This window comes from Argentina silus (genome assembly GCF_951799395.1).
Source record: "Argentina silus genome assembly, chromosome: 6".
NCBI classification, from domain to species: Eukaryota; Metazoa; Chordata; class Actinopteri; order Argentiniformes; family Argentinidae; genus Argentina; species Argentina silus.
Genome location: NC_139660.1, coordinates 8,063,071 through 8,090,651, shown reverse-complemented (window position 1 = coordinate 8,090,651; position 27,581 = coordinate 8,063,071). Strand labels below are relative to the sequence as shown.

Below are 27,581 nucleotides of genomic sequence, written 5' to 3'. Positions count from 1 at the left end.
TAAAGGCAAAGTTTAACGATTTACTGAGAAATCATGACCAATGACATCATTTATGGAGGTCTCTGGAGCGTCGGAAAGGCACCCCTATAAAACCTCCCTTCTGTCACCTTTATCTCAGGATAGCTCTCAGTAACAACTGGTGTTTAAAGGCACAAGGATTCTCAAAACGGACTCACTTCAACCAGATACTGCAGCAGCACTAGTATGGGTCGATGCTGGTGAACACATTCAACATTGAAGAGCAAGGCCACACCATGGCTCTTGATACAGTTAAGATGAATGGATATACAGGTACAGCTGTTGGAATGAATATGATGCTAAGCAGTACAGCGTACTTCTCCCATCAGAGACAAAAACCTAATTCTACTCCTATCAGAGAGAAAAAAATAAACTGATAATGGAATGCCTCTGGTCTGCTCTTGCTTCAAACAAATTCCTCCAATTCCTTCCAGAGTTCAAACATACAGGAGGAGACTGTCCAGTTGCGTAAATTCTCAACTCTCCCCCAAAAATGTTTTGCTGAGCTTTATACATCTAAAATACATGTTGAGTACCTATATTTATAACTTTTATAAAATAATCCTCTTGAAAAATATAATAAAATTCAATAAAGCTATCGTGCAAAATCATAGAGTAACATCATTAAGACTATATATAGTACATCATAGTAAGGTGGTTTGGAGCGAGTGTTCTTTGGGACAGTGTGAGGTCTTTTCTGTGGGGAGGATTCCATGGTCAGGCCTGTGCGTCTCCTCACAGTTCCTCTTATAGGCAGCACACTGCGAGCCACCAGCAGGGGGCAGAGTCAGCTGGACGCACTCTGCCTGACTGAGCAGAGGTGTAGCGGTGATCCAGCTCGACAGACTCAGATCCGAAGGGTCTAATATCGTATCCTGACACTCACAGTCCTTGTTAGGAGGGGGCTGGAGGTGGTCTGCCCCAGTCCGGGGGGCTTCTTTGGTGTAAGGGAGAGTATCTGTTTCTGTGGAGGCTAGTGTGTAGGGATCTGAAAGGCCCTTCTTACTGTCTGTGAGGCCTGCAGGGCTGCCAGAGCCCTTCCTATGAGACTTGCCTGCATCCTCCCCTCGTAAGACTGAGTCCAGGCAGCCTTCAGGGCTCTTGGAGCTGGAGAAGCTCTGCTGGGCTCTGTGGCTGTAGTCTTTGGGGAAGGGCCCAGCGAAGGAGAGGAAGGGAGGTCGGAGGCCAAACTGTGACCCCACCTTGGCCCTGCTCAGGCTGAGGATGTTCCTGCGGGTTTCATTAGGGAGTTTATCCAACTGCCTTCCCACTTGGACAGGGCTGGGGAACAGTGAGCCCTGACACGCCCTGTAGAAGTATCTGGAAGATAGTAGAGCAAAGCCAGACATCAGGACACACTTACAGTCAGCGCTATCTGGGTTATAAATACCAGTTCCTTGGAATAAACATAAGAAGGCATCTGCTGTGAATAACAGGCATAACTCAAGGCTCTAACAATAGCATAAGCCCCTTGAGCGAGGCACACACACACACACACACACACACACACACACACACACACACACACACACACACACACACACACACACACACACACACACACACACACACACACACACACACACACACACACACACAAAAACAACCTGGGCAGCAGAGCAGCTACAGGTGTGACGACACAGAGCAGGTAGAAGAGCGGATCTCCCAGTAGCCTTTGCATGGTCCAGTAGGGGTTGGAGGGCAAGTAGCAGGTGGGACAGGAGGCATTGTAACACAGAGCCACGGTGAAGAACAAGGCAATGCTGAAGGTGATGGACACCCAGTTCATCCAAGTCTGGAGGGGAGAGAGAGGGAGAGAGAGGGAGGGAGAGAGAGGGAGGGAGAGAGAGAGCCATACCAAATGTGATTACGTGAGTCAACCATCTGACTCAGAGTTTGCCAAGGCACTGACTCACCACAGCGTTGGGCCGTGTGAAACAAAAACATTAAAAATACCCACAGCACCTACAACGATGACTATAAGAGGACAGTGAGGGGAAAGATGAGTGCTGTCGTCTCTCACCATCAATGCCCTTAACTGACTTTCACAGCCATTTGTAGATGCATGTGCTAATTTTCCTAGACAGGCAGGGAGCGATGTACCTGCCAGCAGATCTTTTGGAAACATTTACTCTTAACCGGTGCCATTTGCAGTGGATATGGGCTCCTCTGCACAAGAGGCCATCATGTCCAGGAAGGCAGCATGGTAAAAAAAATGACATTTTTCATGTACAAAACTTGTCAAGCTGAAATTTACAGCACCAGCGTAATGGAAAAAGCTCTAATCCGACGCAGGGTCATAAATTTAAAATGGCTCATAACTAGGACCATCTTAGCAGGTATAGAACAGAATCACACATGGATACCGGAGGAAAAACTCTTGTGGGAATGCGTAGAAAAACAAACAGTGACTTTAGCCCCTGTGCCTGTGTCAAGCGGTTGTGTAGCGTAATGCGGTGTAGACAGTTTGCAGAGGACCTGGACAGCAGCAGCACTAACTGTCAGCCTGATATATAGTCTCTGATGCTGCGGCGTCTTCTGGTTCAATCTAATCAGCCAGACTTAATGCATAAATATCTATGGGCTTGTCAGCCTCCACCGAGCGGAGATCGTCACACAGCCAAGGAGCTGATTTGAGGGCAGAAAAGTAGCACTGCTATAGAGAGAGAGTATCTGCATCAACATTTCTCCATTACTTGATTTCGTAACTGAAAATCCCCAAATTTTGTAAAAACTTGGTAGCTAAAGGCCTTCTTTAGCGAGTTTAAACTGTCTTTATTGGATTTCAGATCAATTGATTCACAAAAGTAGCACACACTCAATTTGGAGATAATGAATTTGTCATGTGAGGGTTTGAAAGTAAGTAAAAACCAATTTGCTCACCCAGGTCTTAGTCTCGATGCCCAAGTGTAGTAGGATGGTGAATAAGGCCAAGGTGGTGATAGGAGTTCCCCATGTAAACAGATCCACATTAGAGTCAGCATACGCCTGAGACAAAACAGAGGCAGAGAGAGAGCTCACTGTGTGTGTGTGTGTGTGTGTGTGAGAGAGAGAGAGAGAGAGTGAGAGAGAGAGTGAGAGTGAGAGTGAGAGTGAGAGTGAGAGAGAGTGAGATTGAGAGAGAGAGAGAGTGAGTGAGTGAGAGTGAGAGAGAGAGGATGTAGTCGCTGACCAGTCAGGATCACTGAGGCCTCTCTACATGGTAACTGTGCAGACTCAACAAACTCACAAAGTATGGAATGAAGAAGCAGACAAGGCTTTGGTAGAAGGCATCGATCATGTTCATCCAGAACATGTATGGCTTGTATTCCTGAAACAAAAGACCAAAACAGAGCACTTCATTAACACACTAAAACAAAAAGCGGTTGACAACCTCATACCAGGAAGCCACTTGACCTGAAACAGAATCTGCTGGATATTGTGTCATGAGCTGTCTTTCTAATTGAGCTGTATAAAGTTATGACTCACGACTGATAATAATACAAGTCTTCCTCTAAGGCACAATGAAAGTAACAACTTCAGTTGAATTGTTCCTTGTTGGACAACCCAGCTCGATGATTACATAATTGGGTTTTACAAACACAGTGCATGTCCTCAATCTCCCTGGCCCTAGATTTTTACAGTTGTCTCTTGACAGGCTGGGTCAAATAGAGAATATTACCCCGGAAGGTCTACAGGTAATATACTAGAACTTAGTGGAGGCTACAAAACAACAAATATATGCCCTTTAATTTGGTTAGGTCATTATGAAACAGTGGCTAAAATGTCTGTAATCTAATGACTATCAACATAAAGATGTCAGTTGGGACCTCTGAGTTCTGTCCGTTCATGTAGAGCTGAGGTAGTTCTTGGAGAGTCTCTGCTGACACGTCTTTGTCCAGGGTGCCAGTAATGAGTTGTGGGAAGGCAGAGAACATCAGGTTGAAGAAGATGAGATACCACTGGTCAATCATGGCCGACCCTGAGAATCCACAGTAAAACTGATACCAGAAGATGAGGGCTACAAACATCTGAAAAAAAGAGTGAAAGAGAATGGGTGGACTGAGGGAGTGCAGCTGTTCTTTCATCACAATGTGAATCTTTGTAAATACAGGATGCATTCGTGGCTGCACAAGTATACACACTAATAAAGGTTAAAATGAAGTACAGACAATTAGATCCTTTTATTAAGCCCCATGGAATAAACAATGATGCCATAGCCAACAAACCTGACAAATGTGAATCGGCAACAGAAAATGTACCTACAGAACCTTGTTTATGTCATGTAGTGACGGTTTTGTTGATAATAGTCTAAAAAAACAATTTCCATGTGTACAGTATGTAGAGTGTTTCATCAAGGCACACGCACACTGTATCTTTCAATGGCAAAATGATTAGCTCAATCTAAGCTGGTGAAGAATTCAAGTACTCAGTAGGAGAATTCAAGATGAATTCAAGTACTCAGTAGTACTCCACTATTACTTCACTTGGCCCTGCTTAAGGGTATTGGATCAAATGCATGTTTACACACCTTATCAGATAATAAGAACAAATTAAACTGGTTGAAATGGAAGCCTGAACCACACAGTAGACTAAATCATAGAGCAATGTTTTTGGCAAACCTAGAGACTTACAGCATTCTTGTAGAAGAAGTAGAGGATCATGTTGGCCAATCGGGAGTAGCACCAGTGGCCGTGGACCAGCAAAAGCTTCTGTAGGTACTGGAAGCGTGGGAGGGCAAAATCACTGGCCATCACCGCCTGCAGCCAACAAGAAGGACTTGTAATCAATACTGAGCACACACATCAGTGTTATTAGCTCCATAGTCATTCAGAAGTGCTGGCTGGCTGCTGTATTAGCATGTTTCTACCCTGATGAATCATCAAGAAGTCTTTTAGGACTGTAAAAGCCTTACAAAAGGACAACCCTACAAAGAGTTTCATCTTTTTACCACAGTGACAGAAGCAAGCATCATATAGTGCAGTGAGTGTTTGTCTATCTCTCACAATGTGACAGAAAACCCTCCTCTTCGTCTACTTAAGTTGGATTGAATGACCTACATTTCACATGATAATGCTAACCCCCTTTGTGCGGTAACATCACAACTGTCACCCTTAACTGTCAACAAGAAAAATAACAGCAGATGCCTCATTGTACAGTAATTTAATTTCTGCTGCGCCTCAATAACGGGGGCTTAAACGGCTGCATGGGGAGTGAGCCTCCTAATATAAGAGAGGCCTGTTAATCATAATGCTAGCGTGTGCTGGGGGCCCAAGGAGAGAAAAGTGCATCTGCAGCACACTCTGGACTCCAGAGGAGTGAATGCCTTCTCATTAAGACCAAGTTTTATTAACAATGATTAATCTAGCGGCCCAGTTAAAGACAGGATATTGAGTCTTTAACAGATGTGCCGCGCTGCAGCTTGCCTGGAAAGCCTTGCCTGCAGGTTAATTGGAAGTTCTTCCCCCTCATTGCTATGCACGGTCACCTTTCTGGAACATGGTGCTGCTAGCACAATGGGTGGGGGTGGTGGTGGTGTGGGGAGACTGAGGGAATGGGGTCAAGAGACATGGCCATTACAAAGGCTGCTGCTACCCTTATCTATGGTATTGGCCTTGGAGTAGAGCTTAAAGGTGAGCAATTGTTCTAGAGGCTGGTCTAGAATATACTGCACCTAGGTAGGAAACAGGCAAACTAGTCTGACCAAGCATGACTCATTGACATGTGGACTAAACTACCTGGGACTGTATGGAAATGGGCAGGGATACATGCATACTGCATTGGGGGTGGATGGTCGACTGGTATACCGTTATTATCAATTCCCATCAACTCTTTAAGGACACTGACTGGAAATATCACCCCTCCCTCTCTCTTAACCATTAACCACTGTCTTGCACTCTCTCTCCCCCCCCCCCCAATTCCCCCACCACTCCCAACCTTCACCCTCTCCTGCTCGACTGGGCCACTCTTCAACGTTTCTCCTTACCTGCATGCCCTCCTGTCCCGAGATGCCCACACCCACGTCAGCCACCTGGATCATGCTGACATCATTAGCCCCATCACCTGAGATTAATGTGGTGAGCAGAGGGAGGGAGGGGAGTGTGACAGAGGGAGAGAGAGAGCAAAAGAGAGAGCGAAAGTGAGAGAGAGAGCGAGAGAGCAAGAGAGAGGGAGCGAGAGAGAGAGAGAGAGAGAGGGAGGGAGCAAGAGCGAAGCACTCAGTAAAGGGTGTTAGCTCTCCATCCCTCTCTACTAAGTCACTCCACCTTACTGCTAACACAGCAATGACAGAAAAGCGCTCGCCAGGCAAAATTGTGAGCTTCCCAAGTGCAGCAGCAACAAATAACACACAGTAACAAATAACAAACAGGGGAAGGACCACTGTAAGTCACAGTGGCTTCTTTATGCCACCTCTATTACACTATCGCTCCATTGAGTGAAATTGCGCTGTGGCTTCTTACATGAACTGAGTGTGTTGTCTGACGATATGTTGTAGTTTTGTTGCTTGTTTTTTTTTTTTTGCTGTTGCTTTTACGTCGAGAACAAAGTGAAGTAAAAAATGTTTCTGAACCTGTGCTGAAAAGCTGATAGATAATGTGTTATTTATGGTGGTCAAGTTAAGCTGGTGCTGGAGTAAAATGTCTCAACACTTCCTCAGAAGGATGTAGTATTCCAGCCAGGCAGCAGTCTCTTTAAGTATTCACCAGCAACAACCATGTAGCCAACATATTTCAGATAAATGGAGACATTTCTGTTAGGCGAGGTGAGGAGATTTGTGGGGATGCTCTGGTTCGAGGGCTTTAGCGCTTTGAGGCAATCCACCCTTCAGATTCTCGTTTATTTTCCCAGAATCACCTGCTGCGGTGGTTTAAAGCAGCTCTTGTTTTCTCTGAGCTTAACGGCAGAGATCACTCATAACAACAGTGTTGGTTCCCTTGTGTGAGTGATCTACCAATCACCTAGTAATAGCTACCTACCGCTAAGACAATTACATTGACAAACTGTTGGAATATTATCAACACACTGTACTGCATTTCAGGTAAACCTCGAGAATCTAGACATATTTTACTACACACCACTAAATGGCCAAAGATAACACCATTTTAATCTAGAGAACAAATGCGTCTCCATCTACAAATACCTGCCATACCATGTTCAATGTCAGCCAGCATCAAACTGAAGGCCAGCATCAAACTGAAGGCCTTCCATTGTTGCATATGGACCATGTTCATTTGCTACTTGAGGTGGTCTTGATTTAACACCATAACATTTAAAAGCGAAATAAGGTAATTTATTATTTACTGATTAAAACCCCTTAAAACCAAGGGGAAGAAGAATGGTGTCTATTGACCTAGAGCAGACCCTGTACTGTGAACAGTTGGGAAACTGCTGAGTGGCCTTGTAAAATGAGACAAATTTTAGAGTGTGTTGCTTGTGCAGGTTGTCATATTGGTCTCAATATGGCATGCTTCCTAAAAGCAATTCAGATTCTAGAGAACAATTTTACCTCAAACGGCAAATACACAAATACCTTTCCAATGCCCTCTAATAACAGAGTTGCTTGAAAATAACACGCAACAAAAACAATGGCCAGACAAGATCTAACAGAAAATAACCTGCACTCCATGTATGTGCACTGATTAGCATGTAGCAGCGGATGTTGCTAAACTGGTACCTACCTATGGCCAGCGTCATCACCTTCAGCTTGTTGCGCACCAGTTTGACCACCATGCTTTTCTGCAGAGGGGTGGAGCGGCAGCACAGCACAGACCTGCAGCTCCGAGCCACGGCCAGGAACTTGTCCTCCAGGCTCTTGTCCAGGGCATAGGCCAATGTCCGCCCGTCAATCACCAGGCCCAGCCGGTGAACCAGGAAGGGAGTGGTGTGGGAGGAGGCGGCCGAGGAGGACGAGGAGGGAGGGAGGATCTCGAAGGCCGCAAAGTCATGCTGGTGGTAGGCCCTGGCAGCCTGCTCTGGGGAGCTGCAGAGGAATTTGGCCTGGATGTAATGTAAACTCTCCTCCAGCAGCACTGCACAGGCCTCCTGATGCAGAGATAGAGAAAGGGAGCTGGGGTTAGCTAGGACACACACTCAATATCAAACAAGGCCCCACCCATCACACAACATCTGGCAACCAGGCAAACGTATCAAGCGGAGTCAGCCATCAACAGCCAACTGAAGAATCTGAATATTCCTGATATTCCCATTCTCATCTTTCAAAAAATGTATCTGAATCCAACACAGATAGAGGCCTATAAGACAACGTGTGTATTTAGAAATACATTAGGCACACTTCACACGCCTCTATAATTAGATGAAAAAAGACAAAAAGGGATTAATTCATATGTATAACTATAGCGCAGAAGTGCGGAGTCCCCCCAGTAGTACTAGTGTTGGTGTAGTAGTAGTATACTAGCCAGTAGAAATCATGTTTCTGAGTGTATTGAGTAGCTGACTGTTGTGATGCCAGCACAGGTCCAGCTGTGGTCACCTGGGAGTCAGCGTTAAGTGTGATGATCTCCTCCTCTGGGTCCAGCAGCTTGCATGCGTAGGCGATGTTGATGGCTGTCTCTTGTTTGTCCCCTGTCAACACCCATATCTGTAGTCCAGCCTTCCGTAGTGATGCTATGGTCTCCGGTACACCGTCCTGCAGCCTGTCCTCAATGCCTGTAGCTCCTACAGATGCATAGAAACACAGCTATGACTAACTCTCCTAGAACTAGTGCTGTAACCAGATGTTCTATCTATATGTAAATTTAACAGATACGTGCCCTTCCTGGCACTGGAAGGAATTGGCATTTCCTGGAACTGGCATTCCTCTTCAACAAGACATGCTCTCTGAACAGAAACAAGTGTATGAGGGATCCAGACCATCAGTGTTGTGCTCCAACTTGTGTCAACTAGCAATTCATATTTTCCAAATTTCAATACCAGAAATAATTAATATGCACCCTGAGATTTGGTCACACAGAGTTCTCCCCAAATAATGTCAGAGGGGCTCTCTGCCACCTTGTTGACTTGGCTGGGCCACTATGTAAAAATGTCAGAGCAAATGAAACAGATATTTAGTAATGATAAGAGTAACTATCTTTTTTGATAGACAATGACATTGTCGTGAATTGCGAAACAGGCTGTTCATAAACTTCTAGCCTTGGCATGCTCCTTAGTTAATTCAGCACATTTCAGCAGTAGGCCATCTTTTTTTTTTTTTAAGTCAAATTACCAAAGTTAGTCAGTTTGCTAGATAACCTCCTTGGACAAATGACAGAATATCTCTTATATTTGGCAAATCGAGTTGGTGATTATACAGACAGCAGCTCATGAATAAAGCAGAGATGAAGAGTGGAACTTGTTTATATATCTATATCTTCCCAGGGACCAACTCGGTTTTAAAAATATCCATATCTACTTTCATACTGCTTGTTGTAGTCATCACGCATTCTCTCTACCGAAGCACTCGTATGGACAACAGAGAGAAGCGGGTGAAATGTTTTAGCTGTGTTTTGACATGAACAAGCGAGAGACGTGCTTTTGAATACATTTAGGAATTTGCACGACAGGAGTCAGGATTTTGGGTTTCAGTCATTCCGTGGGATTGGGATTGCATAGGAAAATAGCCTAGGCTCTAGGACTGAAGATAGGAGGGAAAATTCTATACCTCTAATCTGAAATGTTAAGAGACTTCATGTCTGTGACAGAGATGCCTACAGTATGTAGTGCATTGTGCATAGGCCTATAAAATGTGACTGACACAATGACAGCCCAAAGAGGCACACATTATTTTATATGCCTACTGTATGGGTTTCCAGTAGGGTTTATTAACTGCATTCAGGTTGTGTGTGCAGCCTGGTAGTGTCAATTATGCGTGCGTATTGAATTTAACGCGACTTATTTTTACTGATGTTACTTATTAAGTAAATATGGTAGGCTAAAGGCTTCCATGTGACAACATGTTTGGATAATGTGCTATTAAATTTTTGCCTAATCTGATGCTGCGCTTGTTGTGTATTTCGTGGAATTAGTGCGTAATTGCACTATTGAGGGAGAATTTACTTTCCTGGGTCTTGTCATTTTACTGTTTCAGGAAGTGTGAAGAGGGTTCACAGGAGAGTCCTGGGATCCCGGGTTACCCATCTTAATCCCTAGTGTCAACCTCTTGGGTGGCCCAGACTTACCTAAAAGATGGAGGTTCGTCTCCAGGCGCATGGCTGACTCAAAAAGCAGCTCCTCTCTTCCCTGGATGGCAGTCTCTGCCTCCAGATGGCGCCTCAACCAGCCTGCATACTCCTCCTTACTCAGAATCTGATGACACACACACAACAATGTGTATTCACGCACAGACGCACACAAGCTTAGATAAATCCGATAAATCCGATAACTTTTTAACCAAAAAACAATACTTTTCCTACAAGGCAGAAGGATATCAACAGCAACAACTGGTCGATGCTCTATGTAAGACCTTGACAAAATGTTTTATCACATTGAATGGTGACAGGCTTTGCACAAGGGAGGTACAAACACAGCTATAATGAGGCTCAGTGTTGAGAGCATAAATTAACAGCCTGGGAAAATGGCACAGCTTGCAGCTGAGTCACCAAGAATGTCACTTTCGAAGACGGGTTCATGTGATCATCTGTGCTATGCCACAAAAAAACTTGCTAAGTAACCATCCTGACAAGTCATTCTTAGTCATGTTTTCTCATTTCTACCATAGCATGGAAATAGTTTTATCAGAGTTAGGTGCAAAGGACCCCTTATTGTGCCCATGCTATTATTCACTGTTGAGAGTGTTACCTTTTTGGCAATGCACAGTGTACGGAGACCATCTGCTGCATACAGGTTTAGGTAATTCTGGGTTTTGTAGAGGATCTTTCTTTGGCGTTTCCCTTTGGAATCATCTGAAAAGTAATAAGAGAATACAAAAACATTCAAATCAAGATTCATTAACAACAGAAATTGTATCATCACCAGCAATGGTTATTGGCCAGCTTCCTCTGTACTATAACTTCCTGCACATAGCCCATGAGGGCCGCTTGTACACCACAACAAACCCACATCCGGAGCTTAAATGCATTTTCCATTGCATTTCACTCACTCAACTCTGTGTCAGCTCTCTCTAAATTGAGAGCTTAAGCTACAAATTCCCTGTTCAATAAAATCTGGTATCTAGAAGGTTCTATGGTATGTCAAACCAACATCCTGCACTGCAAGCATGTGTGGATCTACACTGAGCAGTTTTTTCCATTCAGTTAGCATTGTCTTATTCATAATTATTCAAAGCACACAGACTCAGTGTTGTTTTGTCTTACCCCGGAATCTTCTGTATGTTGTACTGTAAGTTTGATTGACTAGATTGAATAGAGCACATTGTTTTGAAGGTTCTTGAGTATCACATGTCTATTCAACCATGAACAGAAGGCACATTTGCCAGAGCGGACCTACTGCCAGTGCCAACAGTCTTCCCAGTGACTTTCTGGCAGGGGAGAGTAGACAAACAGATAGGGTTTATCAGTTCACTGACATGGATGTATGAGCCAAGTCTCACTGGAGAGTGCCAAGCTTGTGTTCTCACATCAGCCTCTCTCACACAGCTACAGATACACAGCTGTCCAGAATTATACTTCTTGATGTTAAGACTGGACATAACTGCATCCTAACTCCAGACACACAGGCAGTCACTTACTGTGATTAAATCTCTGTTAAATCAAACCTTCAACATTTCTACAACACACAAGGCGGTTATGACCACTGTTAATTTCACACAGGACAAAAAAAGGAGTAGTTTCAATGACGTTTCAGCTGTAAGTCTAGCGCCACGTTGGGTCTGGTATGGTATGCGCAGGGAGGGTCTGGCTTGGGTCATGTTACATCATGACAAATGGCCGTAGTCACTCACTTCAAAGTCCCTGGAGCCCAGCCTGGCTTTCACCTACTGTATGGTGCATTTCATGTGCACTGTTACCAGAATGACATAGGGGTGGGCCACGTTGCCCTCTGCCTGAATGGACTCATTGTAGGGATCCATGTGGCGAGGAGGCTTAACTCACCCTAGGCTTTGATTGGCTACCTTAGCCCAGCTGTGAAACAAGGCAGAGTTGTCCATGGAAGGACACACCCATCCAACCTGCAGTGGCTGCTGTTCCTGGACACTGCACTGTTCCTGCACTGAGGGCTGTGGTATTTAGCGGGGTTGGGGGTGGAAACTACAAGTCCCAAAGGAGTCGTCTAATTCTCTAATCTTCAAGGATCCTCCTACACCATGAATTTTAAATTGGTAACAAGCCTGTCAAATGGCACACAGCACCAAGACATTGCCCTAGAGAGGACACTTAAAATGATGAACATTCAGCATGCTCTAATACAAAAGGCAGGGGGAACACATTGTATCTCATAATGGAATATCTATACTATAAATCACATTGAATTCAGAGTTCTTTCAAGAGAATATGTTGTGGGATAAGTAAAAAAAAGAAGATGATTCACATTGTGTTGTTGAGACCATTTAACCAAACATGCATTAAAACAGTGCATGAGCTATACCATTTAACTATCACAAAAACCCAGTTACAAGGTTTGATTGAATAGGGCCCCACTACCCAAGTATTAAAAAGCCTGTTAATGCTGCTCCATTGAATACCTGATGTTCTGAAACATTTGGCTTCATGTTACCACTTTCCAATGAGACTGCTGCTTCACAAAAAGTTTCAAGACGTGGTCCAAAAGTAAGAGCTCAGCCATTTTAAACCAACTCTTTGTTGCCCGAAAAAACAAAATAGGTCTCCATCACTGTGGTATTTTGTTGTTGTGGCAGTCCTTCAATCTAGTGGGGCAGGGGAGTCCTTGCTAAGCACTCCTGGACAGGCGTCTAGTGACTGTGTACACAGCATTAGTGAAAAGTGCCTCTGTTGCTCTTTGCATGCCTGGAATACTAACGACCGTGTGCACCTTTGCCATTAGGACCTTTAAAGAACTACTCTACGTTTCTCCACTAGTCAGGACTAATCTGGAATCTTTTGAACTGGGTGGTTTGTGAGAGAACAGAGTGCATTGCTATGTTGAAAACATCACATTTGTGACTGACTCACACACATGCAAAAACAAAAAACAGTAAGTCTCCATGAAAGGGCTATAGTTTGATCTTAGTAACAGTAGTGACTTAGCCTAGACATATTAATGCTTACATAATGAGTAGTTCCACATCAGTTCACACATACCCCCACATTCAAAGACTAGGCTTGTGGGAAGGAGAGAAACACCTAGTTCTATAGGTGAACAGTACAGTATATGCAGAGTAGGCCATCTCGGCCAGACTGCCCATCCATCTCCTTACTCAATGTGGCCAAGGTTCAGACAACGTAACAACCGCTGATACCGTTTTAAAAAGTTTTAAACATTAGGGGTTATCATGGTATGACAACACAGTTTTTCACAGAAACTGAACCAGCCATAATTGAAAGCAATTAATCACTTAGAGATTGACCGGTGCTACTGAAATACTCTGTTTGTTAAGGTGTAAGCCTCCTGCCCATGTGGAGATTACATCAAATAATTTGGAGCCACTCTGGTACCCAGCCAAGATTCATCAATCCTTCTGCAGAATTAGGTCTGACAGATGGTTCAACATGAGCTTGGGTTAACATCAATGTCATCACCCCCACGACCTAAGTCATCACCATCACAACGATAACATCAACACCAGGAAATATCACAATCCCTATGATCTGACCATACCCAAAAATAGCTTGAGTTAGCAGTCCTCTCCTAGCATTGTTCTGTGAAGTCCTACCTGTAGCAGGGGGTCTGATGAGGTCCATGATGGCAGAGTCTGCTCCTTTGGTGTAGACGGTGATCTCGTCAGTCAGAGGGTGTCTGACCACCACAGACATGCGCTTCCTGTTGGAATCAAAGCCTAGGGTGTGGAGCAGCTCAAAGCTCAGCTTCCCCAGGTGAGGCAGCTCTACTGTCACCTGGTCAGGAAGACGGCCCACCAGGGAACACTTATAGGCCCGCGCAGCATAGACTAGGGCCGCCTCATCAGGGGACTCGGCCTCATAGCGCAGCTCGCCCTCTTCCAGGGCCCAAGGCTTGCCCTCGTAGCAGGGGGGGACAGGGCTGAAGGCGTGCTCCAGACCCCCAGGGTGGCGCTCCTCGTCCAGCTTGGTGAGGGTGCTCTCTGCGGAGGGGGAGGACAGCACGCTGGAGCAGGCCCTGTGGGAGGAGCGGTTGGTGATGAGGCTGGAGGAGCTGCTGCTGTTGGACCCGGAGGTCAGACGGCTGGGAGTGAAGCGCTTGATGAAGTCCTCGATGGTCTTCACTGGAGACTTGAGCTCAAACCTCATCCGCACCTGGAGGACACAAGAGTACAAAGGGTAAAAAAGCTCCTTCAGCACCCAGCGTTTGGAACTGGTGACTCTACATTCATAATTACACAATTGTATCTTTTTCAACTAACCTGTGATGACCACCAAAGTTCCAAACATACCATAAAAATGATATGATACAAACACACCTTCCCATTATCATCCTTTCACCATCTCTACTCAAGGTGAAGACTGGAGTACTACAACAGCAGAGTTGGACTCTCTTTGTGATCCAATGGGGACCAGAACAGAACAGCAGCTCTCAGATATAAATCATTCAGAGACTGGCTTAGGCACAAGGGCATTTGAATAAAAGTGCACAATTACAATGGGACAAAGGAAACCCATAAAAAAGGAACAATGGAAGACCAATGGGCACCGCATCAAAGCATGTGCTATTATTACAGATATTTACATTTCCAATCAAATAATCAGATAACCTCCAAACAAAACAGAATACATAAATAATATGTGCAATTCCATAAAGTATAATCATAATGTGCAGGGAGTTTGGCATTGGTTGGATGGGGCAGAGAGCTGGCCAACACAGCTGGACAGGAAATCACCACAGAAAAGGGCAGGACCACGCCCAAGCTTACAGAAACACAAACACAACCAACCATCACCGGGCACGACTGAAAAACATCTCACACACATATTTTCTCAATTGTTAGGAACACGACTCCTTGAGTCCTCTCCTTTGTTCTCCACTTGCTTCGTCCTCAAAAAGCATTGGAGGAGAATATGTAAAAGGGAGGAACCTAGATCTTCTCCTCCAATGAGTTTTCAGTAGGACGGAGGAGAGGACCCAAGGAGACATGCTCCTAACAATTGAGAAAAGGCTATATGGGAGGGAAAGCAGCCCTCTTGAACTCAAAACACAACACCAACAAAACAGTGCACACTATCACTGGTACACACCTCACAACACTATTCAGTGCTCACTGTTACCCTAACCCATCACAAACCCAATCTATTGAGATCAGAATATGTTCTGTTTGCCTTAGTGATGGAAATTACTCCCAGGTTGGTAATCAGTCAGTCAGTCAATCATCAATTGCTATGTTCTGCCCTTATAATTACAAGTATCTGCCTGTTTGATGATGTGTGAAAGTGTTGGGGGGTCGACAGGGTTTCCACTTTGACCAGACTGATATGGTGTGTGTGGGTCTGTGTGTGTGTGTGTGTGTGTGTGTGTGTGTGTGTGTAGGAAGCAGGGCTTACCTTTTGTCTGGGCTGGTTTGGGGAGGACACCACCACAGTGTTGCAGATGGTGAGGGCGATGAAGAAGTCAATAATGTCAGAAAGCTCAGAGGGCAGTTGGGACAGAGGTTGACTGTGGAAGCGCATGAAGTCCATCTGGCTGCTGCAATCGTTGACTTTGTCCAAGAGCTGTGGGTCAGGGGTGATGTCTTTCTCCTACCAAAGACAGACAGGTTCATCAGCACCACATTGTAGACAACTACAACAATAACAACAGCAGTGTCTGTGTCACTCTGTCAGTGAGTCATACTGACCATAGGGCTGCTGAAGGCTGTGTGTTTGGACAGTATGCTGGCCCTCTTGGCCTCAGCCCGGCTGCCAGTCCTGCGGTGTGACTTGGTGCTCTGGGAGCGCAGCACCACCTTGGCACTCTGGTGGCTGGTCACACTGTCACGTCTGGGCAGAGTGCCACCGCGGGACGTACACTCCTCTTCCTCAGAGTCCACCTCCTGGTACATGGCCAATCTTCTAGCTGAGGACGGACACACGGACACACACACACACACACACACACACACATATATATATATATATATATATATATATATATATAGATATAAAACACCATAGAACTGCCTCTAGAGAAACACATTCTCCCCTTTACAATATATGTGTGTTATAGTGGAGAACTGGCCTCCCTCACCATTAGCATCATGGGAGTACTCAACCCCTGCCACAGTGCAGCGGCGGAACACCATCTTGTTCTCCGTCAGGGTGCCGGTCTTGTCAGAGAAGATGTATTGCATCTGGCCCAGATCCTCAGTGATATTAAGAGCCCTACACTGCAGATGAGAGTCTGTCTCCTCGTCATAGAGATCCATGTCATGGTGGATGAAGTACACTTGGCAGATCTTCACGATTTCAATCGACACGAAAAGGGAGATTGGTATCAACACCTATGGGAGAGCAGGTTTGAGAGGAGACAAGGTATTATACAAAGTGGTGTCTTACTCTGACGGCAATATTACAGTGGTTGCACAGCACCTTTATGTCATGGTGTCATTTGTGTTGGTTAATCTCCAGTCTCTGTTCCATACCTGAAAGACGATGATCATTGTGAGGAAGAGATAAACAGCAGACAGGACTGGTGATAAGTCTGTTCCTTCAGGACTGAGGACATCAAACACTGGTCTCTTATCTCCATACTGAAACATCCACAGCCCATGGCCTGGAACAACAAGACAAGGTTAACTCATACAACTGTTTAGAAGTACAAGATACTGTATACATTGCGTTGTGTACAATCTCAAGCAGCGAGGATCTTTCAAATGAAGCTCATTTCCTTTAAACACAAGATAGTGAAAGGGAGTTCTGAATGTTTCGAAACCATTCGAAGACTTTGGGTTACGGTATGTAACCCCGGTTCTCTGAAGGAGATGAGGGAGACATCTCACTAGGGGACATATACCCTTGCTACCCTATTCACTGAAACCCTATTCAATCACACCTGGAACAGGCCAGGAGGGCTTTGCATGGCTGACCTCCGCCAAGCCATGTTATACTATGTCTCTATACTGTATATACTATGTCCCATAATGAGATGTCGAACTGAGTCGACTGAAAGAGAACCTGTTTCTACCCAACTGTTGAAATTGCTGATGCAGTTCACAAAATGATCATATGCTGCCTTCCTACTGTATGTTCTGGAACTCCGTCATAAAATCAACACCGTTTTCGAGAGGGACACCTTACAGTATATGATACGTACCAATAGCAGCAAACAAGCACATGACCAGCAGGATGATGACACACCAGAACACGTCCACGTTCATCTGCCTCTCCAGTTTGCTCCGCTTGTAACGTGGCCCGTTATTGTTCAGCATGGCTTTGGTCTCATGACCTGCAAAAACACTGTGCGGTGAGAGCAGTCCAGAGAGGCCAAGCATACTGTGGAAGATGAGGGGGGAGAGAGAGAGAGAGAGATTCCTAGAGAGAGAGAGAGAGAGAGAGAGATTCCTAGGCCTACTGCACCTGCGTAGATGACTATCCCCACAGCCTCCTCTGTGTTACGGATGGTACAGCCTCTCAGCAGCAGGTTGTCTTTGTACAGGCCATCTCTCTTGCCACTGCGATCAATTCTGTCACACAAGGAGTTACATGTTACATGGTTACACAACGCTCAGTGTGACAATGATATTCAAAAGGTAGGTTAATCAGAATAATGCACACAGCCTAAATTAAATTAAAACAATTGATAGTTGCAGGAAAAAGGGGTAATGCGCTTCTAGACTTCTACAGGATGAAGGGAAATCTAGCACAGACCACCTCAGCCTTTCCTTCCTTGCTGCTGAACTCCTCAATCGATCACACTACTGGGCTTCCCTCAGAGGGGCCCCTTATCTCAGCACAAAATCCCTTTGATATAGAACCACTGACCTTACTAACACTACACAGCAGATAGAGTGCTGATGCCCTCGAGCCCATGAAGTCATTCAGGCACTTAATCACTGACCATGGGATCCCACTTCAAAAACCTAAAGTTTAAAAGCTTATTGGGATCATTGAGGCTCGAATCTGTGAGCTGCTTTTAACAGGACCCCCAAGGAAGATCAAACACCTCCTAGACTTAAGAATAAGTTTCTTGACAAAAAAGCAAAAAATGCTAATTGAACAGTGTTAAATAAGAGCAGAGTGTTATACACCCATGGTGGTAGAGTGCTAAGCTTTTAATGTCAGCCCTAATCCCATTACTAAATCGAGGATTACATCTGCGTTAGTTAAATAGCCCACAAGTCTTGGGCTGGGAGCTGTGGTTTAATCGTCTCCACCTCCACTGTACAGTAAGTCCTGGGGTGTCACACCTCTGTCAGCATGTTTACTAATAGGGGCTTGAGCCTTTGGCCCCTGTCGGCAGGCAGACTGACACATCCCAGCCATTAGGGATTAATAACTGTGTCCCTGGGCCTTTTCCCAGATGTTCGTTCGACATGGTTCATGGCTCGCCCCGCTCACCAAATGGATCACAGTCTGGGACTGGAGAGTGATTTCTCTTCTCTCGCAGCAAGGTACTGAGATTAGACTGGGTGCCGTTGCCCGTAATGTAATAAAACATGGCTGCGACAAGCCCCCCCGCTAACCGCACTCCACTGTAGCCTGGCAACGAAATGCTGGCAGCATCTGGTCTCTATCAAACCTGGGAATAAATGTCATAATCATGTGGGTTCCCGTCAGCTGACTGTCAGCCAGCCAGGCCCCCTCAACTGTGAGAACTGAGGACTTCATCTCATCTCCTGCAGCACAAAGGCTTATCCTAACAGCTCTCAGTGGGGAGACACAGCACAACACATGGAGCAGACAATCCAGGCACATCTCCAGACACTCATTTCAACTTTGAGAGTCGGCCTACAGTAGTTCCCCCAGGCCAATGCACTGTACAATGTGTTGAGAAAGTTGGGTCACACGCCATTGGTAACAGACAAAGAGATAGAAACAGTGTCAGCATGGTCTGGTTCTCGGCAGAAATGATGCGCATTTAAACATGTCTTTCCCTGCCCAGTAGAGGACTGACCTCTGCTCCACCAGTGGGTGTACAGACTGTCCTCAGTGTGTCGTATTGATCCAAAACTACTGATAGCTTCAACGCTGGCTTCTGACACTACCGCCACACCAATCACACCACATCCTCAGACAAGAGATTACATTACGTTCTATAGGGGCCTGAGATTTAAATATTCTAAAGTGCATCAAAAAATGAGGGGAGGAAAACAACACTAAAAAAGACGGATAGGCTCTGCAAATGTGCTGGCAAAGGATTAATTGTGTAATTAGACATTATATTAGGGTTGAAAAGTAATCTGAATAATGCTAGTGTAAGTGAAATGCAAAGCAATGCTCGGCGAGGACTTTGTTAAACTTCAGTTTGTGGGTCAGAAACACCCATTCATCCAGTTACTTAGATTTCAACTGTTCATTAGTTTTTAACCACCACAGGCAACCACAAGAAAGACCTATCCACATCTATTACCAGCTGTGATTTATTATGATGAACAAAATCATCCCATTGAATTTAATTTATGTCTGAGAACAAAAAGAAAGATGAACCGTGCTATGTAATTAAGCTTTGGTGTAATTAAGAGGGACCTGATTGAAGGAAAATGAAATCAAAAGGGAAGACATGTACTCACATGTACCCACGAAATCTGTTCAGGTCATTGTTGGGCTTCTCACATTCAATGATGCTGTTGTACTTTGATGGGTCAAAATCACAATCCTGCAAGTAGAAAGATTTAATTTAGTCATTCTGTCCTTAAAAAACAGCTAGCTCACCTGTGTGTGAACAAAAAAATAAAATTAAAATAAAATCGAGTTTCAGTTGACTGAGAGGGAGTGAGAGGTCTATCAAAGTGCGAGAGTGTGTGGGATGTTGATGAACAGGCAGGCTGCAATCACAAGGTCTATAAGCTTTCTTACACATCAGTTTGCTTTTGGCTCAGGGTCAAAGGTCTAAAAATGCAGTCGGAACAGTTAGCTTTGACCGTCTCCCTTTCCATCACATATTGATGACCCTGGGTCTGACAAACAAGGCCTTTGGATGGGAGTACATTGTGGGGGACGTGACTTTTTCACACCTTGGTGTTTTGTCAGAGATTTGGCAGGCCATTTTAGCTGGGCAAAGACCAGACCAGCTGAATACACCAACTAAAAAACAAACACCTCTCAATCCCCAGTCGGCAACTCAATTTGTAAGAAAATTGGCGCCTTATAAAACCAATAAAAGAAAAAGATTACAAAAGCTAAATACTGAAAAAAATCCCTGTATGGGCTGGTTTCCCAGAAACAGATAATTTTTAACCTCATATTCATTATCTCCAGCACCATACCAGCGTCCACACATGTCAAAAAGGGCAATTGTCTACATTCTGTAGTAAAAAAAAAGATGGGAAGAGGTCCTAAGGAAATTACCCCTATGATGTTTGACTTCAGAATGTAGAAAATGTCTGTTTTCACATATGTAGACACAGTGCTGGAGATAATGAACATGAGGTTAAAAAATAGTGAAGTGCCCCTTTACAAGGTCTCTATTGAAAATGTGTTTTAGTCTAGGATTAGGCCGAGCCCAGTATTGTACAGTATTGTAATTGATGATCAAGCCACAGCCCCTGCACAGCCCGTTCCTAATATTAGTTTCACACATTTAGATATTAACCAAAACAAGAGTGGAAGAGGGATGTGAGTTGGCGTCTGTCTCACCAGGTCGATGAAGCTGCGGACAACCTGTCTCTGCTTGAGGTTGGTCTCCCCATCCAGTGTGGCCGTCTCGATGTGACACAGCCGGTCTGGGTCGCTAGAGCTCAGCAGCAGAACATCAGCCGGGAGGATCTCATTGCAGCGCAACCTGATGAAATCTCCCACATGTATCTCCTTCCAGTACTTCTCCACATACTGCCTCGTATTCCTACAGGGAATGTGGGATAAAACAGTGATCTTTTTGTGAATGACTGTACCAAACTCCCTAAATAACATCACTGAGAAATGTAATCAAAACAAATAAGAACATAGAGTGATATTGTAAACAAATATATACTCTAGTGCTGTAAGTTTAATAGAAACATCCCCTCCTGTTTGAAGAAAAGGGAACATCACTGGAAAAAGACTCTAAAGCTCAGAAGGGCTGGGTGTGGAACAAACAATCTCAGTTCCAATTTCCCGCCAAAGAAAACCATGAGTGCTCTTTTTTTCGTGACCAAATAGGAAACTCTGACAATCAGCTACTCCACACACAACTCTCAGCCCTCTAAAAATAGACATTCTCCATGTTAATAGGTTACATGACACTATGGCATGATGAATCTTCAGATGAATACAGTACTAAACTGTGAAGTGTAGTTGAAAAGCAGTGACTTTTGAACAGAGCAGGACCTTTTTGACAGGGTTAAACAGACATGCCGTTGGATCCCCCCATGGAACAGGAAGCTTCGCACTCACTTGACACAACACATTGTCTTTCACACAAGGAGAACATTGTTTGAGGGAATTACTTCACTCAAGGGAGGCTAGCTATTCTTAGCCCAGTTTTAAAGTTAAAGGCCTATACACTGGATTCGCCACACCACAACGGTCCTTAGTTTGAGTATGTCTAAAAGAAGGAGTACACATAGTTGGATGCCCTTGCATATATTTGACAAATTCCATGCTATAAGGATACCTTTCTATAGGTTTCATTATTCTTGGTAGCAAAATTGCTAAATAATGCATTCCCCCTATAGATATAGGAGTAGCGGAGTAGTAGTAGGAGTAGTCTAAAACCAATCCATGAGCGTTGAAGCTTGTAAAACTCTGCCGATTAGTTGTTTATTAATAATGTAGCACTTCATGCATTACTGGATAGCTTATCTGTTCTCTCCATTCTCTCTTATGAAGGTTCTCTTTCCAACATGCATGGAGTGGTGTATCTGGCCATGCATGTGATAGAAATGTTCCAGATCTCTTGAAAAATACCTGAATAAAATCTACTAAACTAAGATTTAAATGCACAATACCACTGAGAGTGCATACAGTATTATCAACAAAAGGATTGAACATTTTCTGAGAGACCTGGTTGCAAAGACAACCTGGAGTTAGAACACACTAAGGGACTACAGGTGAGCTGTTGTACCCTGCATGAGAACCACAGGTACAAGATACTGAACAGTACATGTACATGCAAATTAGGGGATAAATGAATCTGAGACTGCAGAGGAATCTGACTATTTACCTCCAGATGGGGCCTGGGGTTGCACTAATTGGCTAACAGTACTGGGTGATTTAGGTAGAAATAGAAAGAAAAACAGAGCAAACAACAAAGTAATCCTCTGGCTCTCAGAGTAAAAATGACCCAGATAACAAAGGTTTGCTATTCCCATCTCTACTCATAAAGTATGGTAAACAAAAACAGCTTTGAATGCTTCAAGTGTCTTTAAAACCTACAGTTGCGGAAGGTTCAACATTATGGTTAGAACAACGTCTCCGGGCATTGAACGCAAGCAAAAGCAAGATGCATGTCAAGGCTGTGCCTTTTACTGGCAAATCTGCTTTGGTTACATACTCATTTACACAATATTTACTCCAGTCCACGACTACTACGGATCACCCTCTACGACCTGACTGTAAAAGGAAGTGTATTTGGGGACAGCATGCTACATAAAAAAAAAAAAAAAGTAGTTGCCAAAAAGCAATGTTTGGGAATATATGTATATGTATGTATGTATGGCTACATCTTAACAGTCCCTCCTAAAGGCCGCTTCACCCTCACTACCCCCCCCTATACTAACCCTAACCCCAACCCCAGAGACCTCTTCACCCCCGCTACCCCCCTGTACAAGTTCTCTCCTGCTAATAAAATTTAAAAAAAAATAGCCCACTGGCATTACAACTGCCAATGGCCCCTGGTGTGAGCATTGATTACTTTGTCTTATGATGACTGTTGGATAGATGATTCACTTACTTAAACAAATGTATTGTTGTAAGTCGCTTTGGATAAAGGCATCTGCTAAATGCCATAAATGTAAAAATGTGTGTGTGTGTGTGTGTGTAAAAATGCTCAGGAACACCTGTACACCTTATCATAGTGGAGGTGGTGTGGGGAATGTTTTCTTGGCACATTTTGGGCCCGTTAATATCAATCAATCATCGCTTGAATGCCATAGCCTATTGGAGTATTGTTGCTGACCATGTGCATCCCTTCTTGGCCACAATTTACCCATCTCGTAATGGCTACTTCCAGCATGATAAAGCACCATGTCACAAAGCAAAAGTCATCTCAAACTGGTTTCATGAACATGACAATGAGTTCAGTGTTCTTCAGTGGCCTTCCCAGTCACCGGATCTGAATCCAATAGAACACCTTTGGGATGTGGTAGAACGGGAGATTCACAGCTTGAAAGTGCACCTGAAAAATTGCGGAATTGCGTGATGCAATCATGTCATCATGAACCAGAATCTCAAAGGAATGTTTCCAACATCTTGTGGAATCAATGCCATGAAGAATTGAGGCTGTTTTGAGTCATTCTGCTAGCTTCAGCATGGGAGTATTTCAGTGTATTACTCAATCTTGTCTGAGAGACTAATGGCCACAGAGGGTGATATGGAGTTTATCGCACTGCACAAATGGCTCAATAGCCCCATTTCCACTTCAGGGTTAAAGCTGTGCATGCCAAGGGCAATTGCTTTTCCGTTGACCAGATCACCTTACGAGCAAGTGGGCATGTGAAAACAGCTTTATATCAAAAACTAGGTATTGGAAGTTTGAGGATTTCCTCTGAGTGACGTATTTGGGGGTAATCACATGGCTTTAAGGGAGGGATGAGGTTATTGTTTCCGAATTACCTTCTGCATGGTTCGTTTACATCACTAAGCACTGCACTAGTGTATACATTTATCACTTGTGTTTACGAATTAGTAGTTCATCATTCTGACATATTACTTCCTGGTCCGATAAAAGGCTATTTTCTTGCTTATTTGCTCACATTTTTAAACATCTCCTGGCTATTTAGACAGCAAAAGAAAACTAATAACTTTCTGTTGAGTCATGGTGACAATTGGCGACATTTTCTTTAAAACTCAGGGCTCCTCTACCTCCGCTAGGCCTGTGCTTTGTGCACTAGCTGGCCACTAGTAAATATTAGCCACTTTTTAGTAAATATTAGCCACTAGGAACACGTCAAATAGCCTCCGCTTACCCAACAGGTTCTGGTAACTTTTCAGCACTTTTATTCTCTGACAATTTTATTTGCAAAAAGCATTATTCAAATAAATTCTATTATGTAGTTACAGCGAGTTATAACTTGGATTATGCTAGCCATCCACCAAGTTCACTAGCCAACTAAAGCACTTCTGAAGTAAGCACTGTTGAAGCCCGGGAGTGAGTGTGGAAAAACTAATCGGCCTTGGCACGCACTGGCACGCACAGTTAGCCCCGCTGTGGAAATTAGGTTACTGGCACCGCTGTCGTAAAGTGGTTATTGTGATGCTCCTCTATCCCTTTAATTAAAGTAGCACAAAATGAAATGTTGTTTAAGACTAACCAACACCCAAATCCTTCCCTGAGGACAGAACAATAAGCATACAGTGCATCAACATGTGTTTACTGTACAGTAAAGAGACTACATAGAAAATGTTCCAAAGTGAATTTCATTCCTTCCAAAAGAGTTACAGTATTTTGGGACCATGAGACAGAGGTCAACCAATCTGCAGAAAGGGAGGTAACCTACCCTATTTGGCTTTAGTGAAAGCAAAGTTCAAAGTTCAAAGTTTTATCTGAGATTCTCTTAACGCAGGCCATGTTCCATTCTTCGTAAATATGATCACTTTTGATAATTCTGGATATCTCTACCCCACCAATGTCAGCCCTTCTGCTGCACTGCAAGGAAATTAACCTTATGAATAATGGGGGTCATTATCAGCTGTGGGGGGTTGGATGTCTTTTGCGGTCACTTAAGTAGGCCTAAATGAAAGAAAAGCATTGGGGAAGTGATAACTACATCCATATACCTGTAGGTGACCAAAGGAAGAAAAAAAACAGAGCGTCTAATTTCTAACTTTTCTAATGTTTCGACTTCTCTCATCTTACAATGAGTGTTGCCTGGTTTGTAAAGGGGATATTTTGCAAAATATTGACCACAGCAGTAGTCACAGAAGAAAATCCAATTATGCCCAACCTTGAGAACAGCTTCAGTCAAGGCCTAGCTCAAATTTTAAAGTCACAAAACACTGAGCCTTTTGATAACCATGAATCATGCCCTGTACATGGCTGACAGTGCTGCTTTTCATTAGGGAAATACAGCCTCTCTACACAGAGACTGAGGAAAATAAATACAACTTTAGGTGAACCGATCAGGGAACCTTTCAGGGAAATCAGAGGTTGAAAAAGTAACTTTCAAGTAAGTGTTGAGACAAAAAATGCAGTGGCCTACACAGCAAAAAACCTCTGCCATTGCTACACTAACACCTTATAGCCATTGTTAGATACGGTAGATTTTGTGGGTTGGATGAATGGCTTGCACCTACTACTAAGCATTCATTTTTAGCATTTTGCTAAAAAAGTGGGAAACAAATGGATATCTGGATGTTTCTACATTTCTCCTCCCACTTACAATATGCCACAAGTTAGTGGTGCTTAGTTGTAAGTGAGTCAAGTGTCAGTGCCCTAAAAACAACATCAATATCAAAATGATTCAATTTACCAATTTACCAATTTACCTATTCTATGGCCCCTTCCTTACACTTGAACAGGCACTGAATCACATGACTCACAGCAACTCAAGGGACATGACAGGTCATAACTTTGAGTCATGGTTGGACAATGTCATGGTAGCACCAACAACAGTTTACCTGCATTCAGATGATGTACTCTAGAAACTGGGCTACCCATAGATTGTAAGCCATTGACAAACAGGGATGATGTCTCTCTCCATATAAAAGGTAAACACAACCCTGTGGGATTCCTAAATAAAAATGTAACAATGTCAATGGGACAAATTAACTGGCATTCTTTGCCATAATTTCCCAACACCAAGTGTGTAGCAGCTGTTTACATTAAACTGCTTAATTTGTTTTTCCAAATAAAACCTGTCTGATGTGGCACATATGCAAATATTTTAACTTAATCATTGTTTAACTTGTAAACTGGAGACCATGTAGGTCTCAAAATGTCCATGGAGTAAATATGTACCAGCTGAAATCCCATGAGCAGAAAATGCAAGCATACACATAAAAAGTGTTGTCATAGTCTGAGTAAGACCTATATATTACTTGAATGAACACAACAGGTATAATTAAAACCCAAAATCAAATCTCCTTTCCAACCTCCCTTGTACAAGACCGAACCTGAGGCCTGGTATGTACAACCATCATCACCACCATTCTACACCGAAGGGGACAACTACTTCAGCAGCAATTAGTGTTTTCCCAAGTGTGAAAGTTCATGTCTTCTGGATCAATATTTTCTGGATTTAGATGTTGTTGTGTTAGTTCTCCGGTTCAAGAAAATGGGGCAAAATAGATTATGTTAAAAGGTTTGAAGTTAATCTCGGTGACTCGTTAGAATGATGCCTGGATTTGACACCAGAGCAACTTGTTGATACACAGAGGGTTACATTATAGCCGATGTTGTAACAATAGCCGAGTGAAAGTCCCACAAAGAGTGTAACAAAATTGTATCCGTTTTATGAAAGAAACGTGTTGACTCAACAGACACGACTGTGAAGTAGCCTAGACGATCTCGTGCAGTAGGCTAGGCTAGTGAACATTGCCAATATAAATACCTGCTATAGACCAGACAATCCATGTGATTTATTTCTTTATCCGATCTGTGTCTTCTGTAATCCTCCCATAGATCTTTGATAGCAGTGACAGACAAAATGAAGACTACTGGGGCCAACGCCAGTTCTGGTTGAAATGCATTGACAACTGGAACAAAATTAAGTAATGCGATGAAAACAAAATACACGTTGGCAAACCTATGGAACTGCTCAAAAAGATTCTTCGGTAAAAAAGAGAGAAGTGTATATTTGGTCGTTTTAATCTTATTGTTTGCATAGTGTCTGTTTGGAATATCCTCTCCTTTGGCACGATCATTCAAGATATTTGAATGCACAGTCCTGGTTTTGCTCTCCTTCTTATTTTTCTTCTTTCTCTGCTTTTTAACTTTAGAACCTTTGACCACTCCGGGTTCTCCAACCTCTCGCGCCATACTTTGCGTCAAACTCTCCCAAACTTTAGTTTTCTTCTCCGTTTTCAGAAATAGATAAATCCTATGTAATCATGCTGCTTTACGTTTGTAGAATGAAAATATCATTCCCTATTCACGCAAACTTCTCCTTTACACTCATATCTTCGGTTTCTCTTCTTTCCACATTAGGCAGAGGAAAGTTTTATCTATTTTGAATGCAGCTGAGGATGCTTTGAAAGCGAGTATCTACTCCAACAAAACTACAAACTTTTACATCGTAATCAACGATCTCTAGAACATATGGATACACTTAA

General features: G+C 43.6%; 1 protein-coding gene across 1 annotated transcript; it reads right to left on the bottom strand.

The window, feature by feature from the left end:
* atp10a (ATPase phospholipid transporting 10A) lies at positions 1-27,457 on the bottom strand. Its single transcript, XM_083671256.1, has 21 exons — positions 26,861-27,457; positions 20,811-21,015; positions 19,745-19,830; positions 17,592-17,698; positions 17,329-17,460; positions 16,658-16,788; positions 16,264-16,516; positions 15,875-16,092; positions 15,582-15,776; positions 13,784-14,342; positions 10,792-10,895; positions 10,173-10,299; positions 8,489-8,673; positions 7,677-8,040; positions 5,984-6,060; positions 4,632-4,757; positions 3,828-4,028; positions 3,248-3,328; positions 2,902-3,006; positions 1,626-1,813; positions 1-1,338 (listed from the first exon to the last, which is right to left on the bottom strand). Exons 1-21 carry the CDS (start codon positions 27,286-27,288, stop codon positions 663-665), a joined length of 4,548 nt encoding a protein of 1,515 aa, XP_083527382.1. The 5' UTR covers positions 27,289-27,457; the 3' UTR covers positions 1-662.
* Positions 27,458-27,581: the final 124 nt, after the last annotated feature.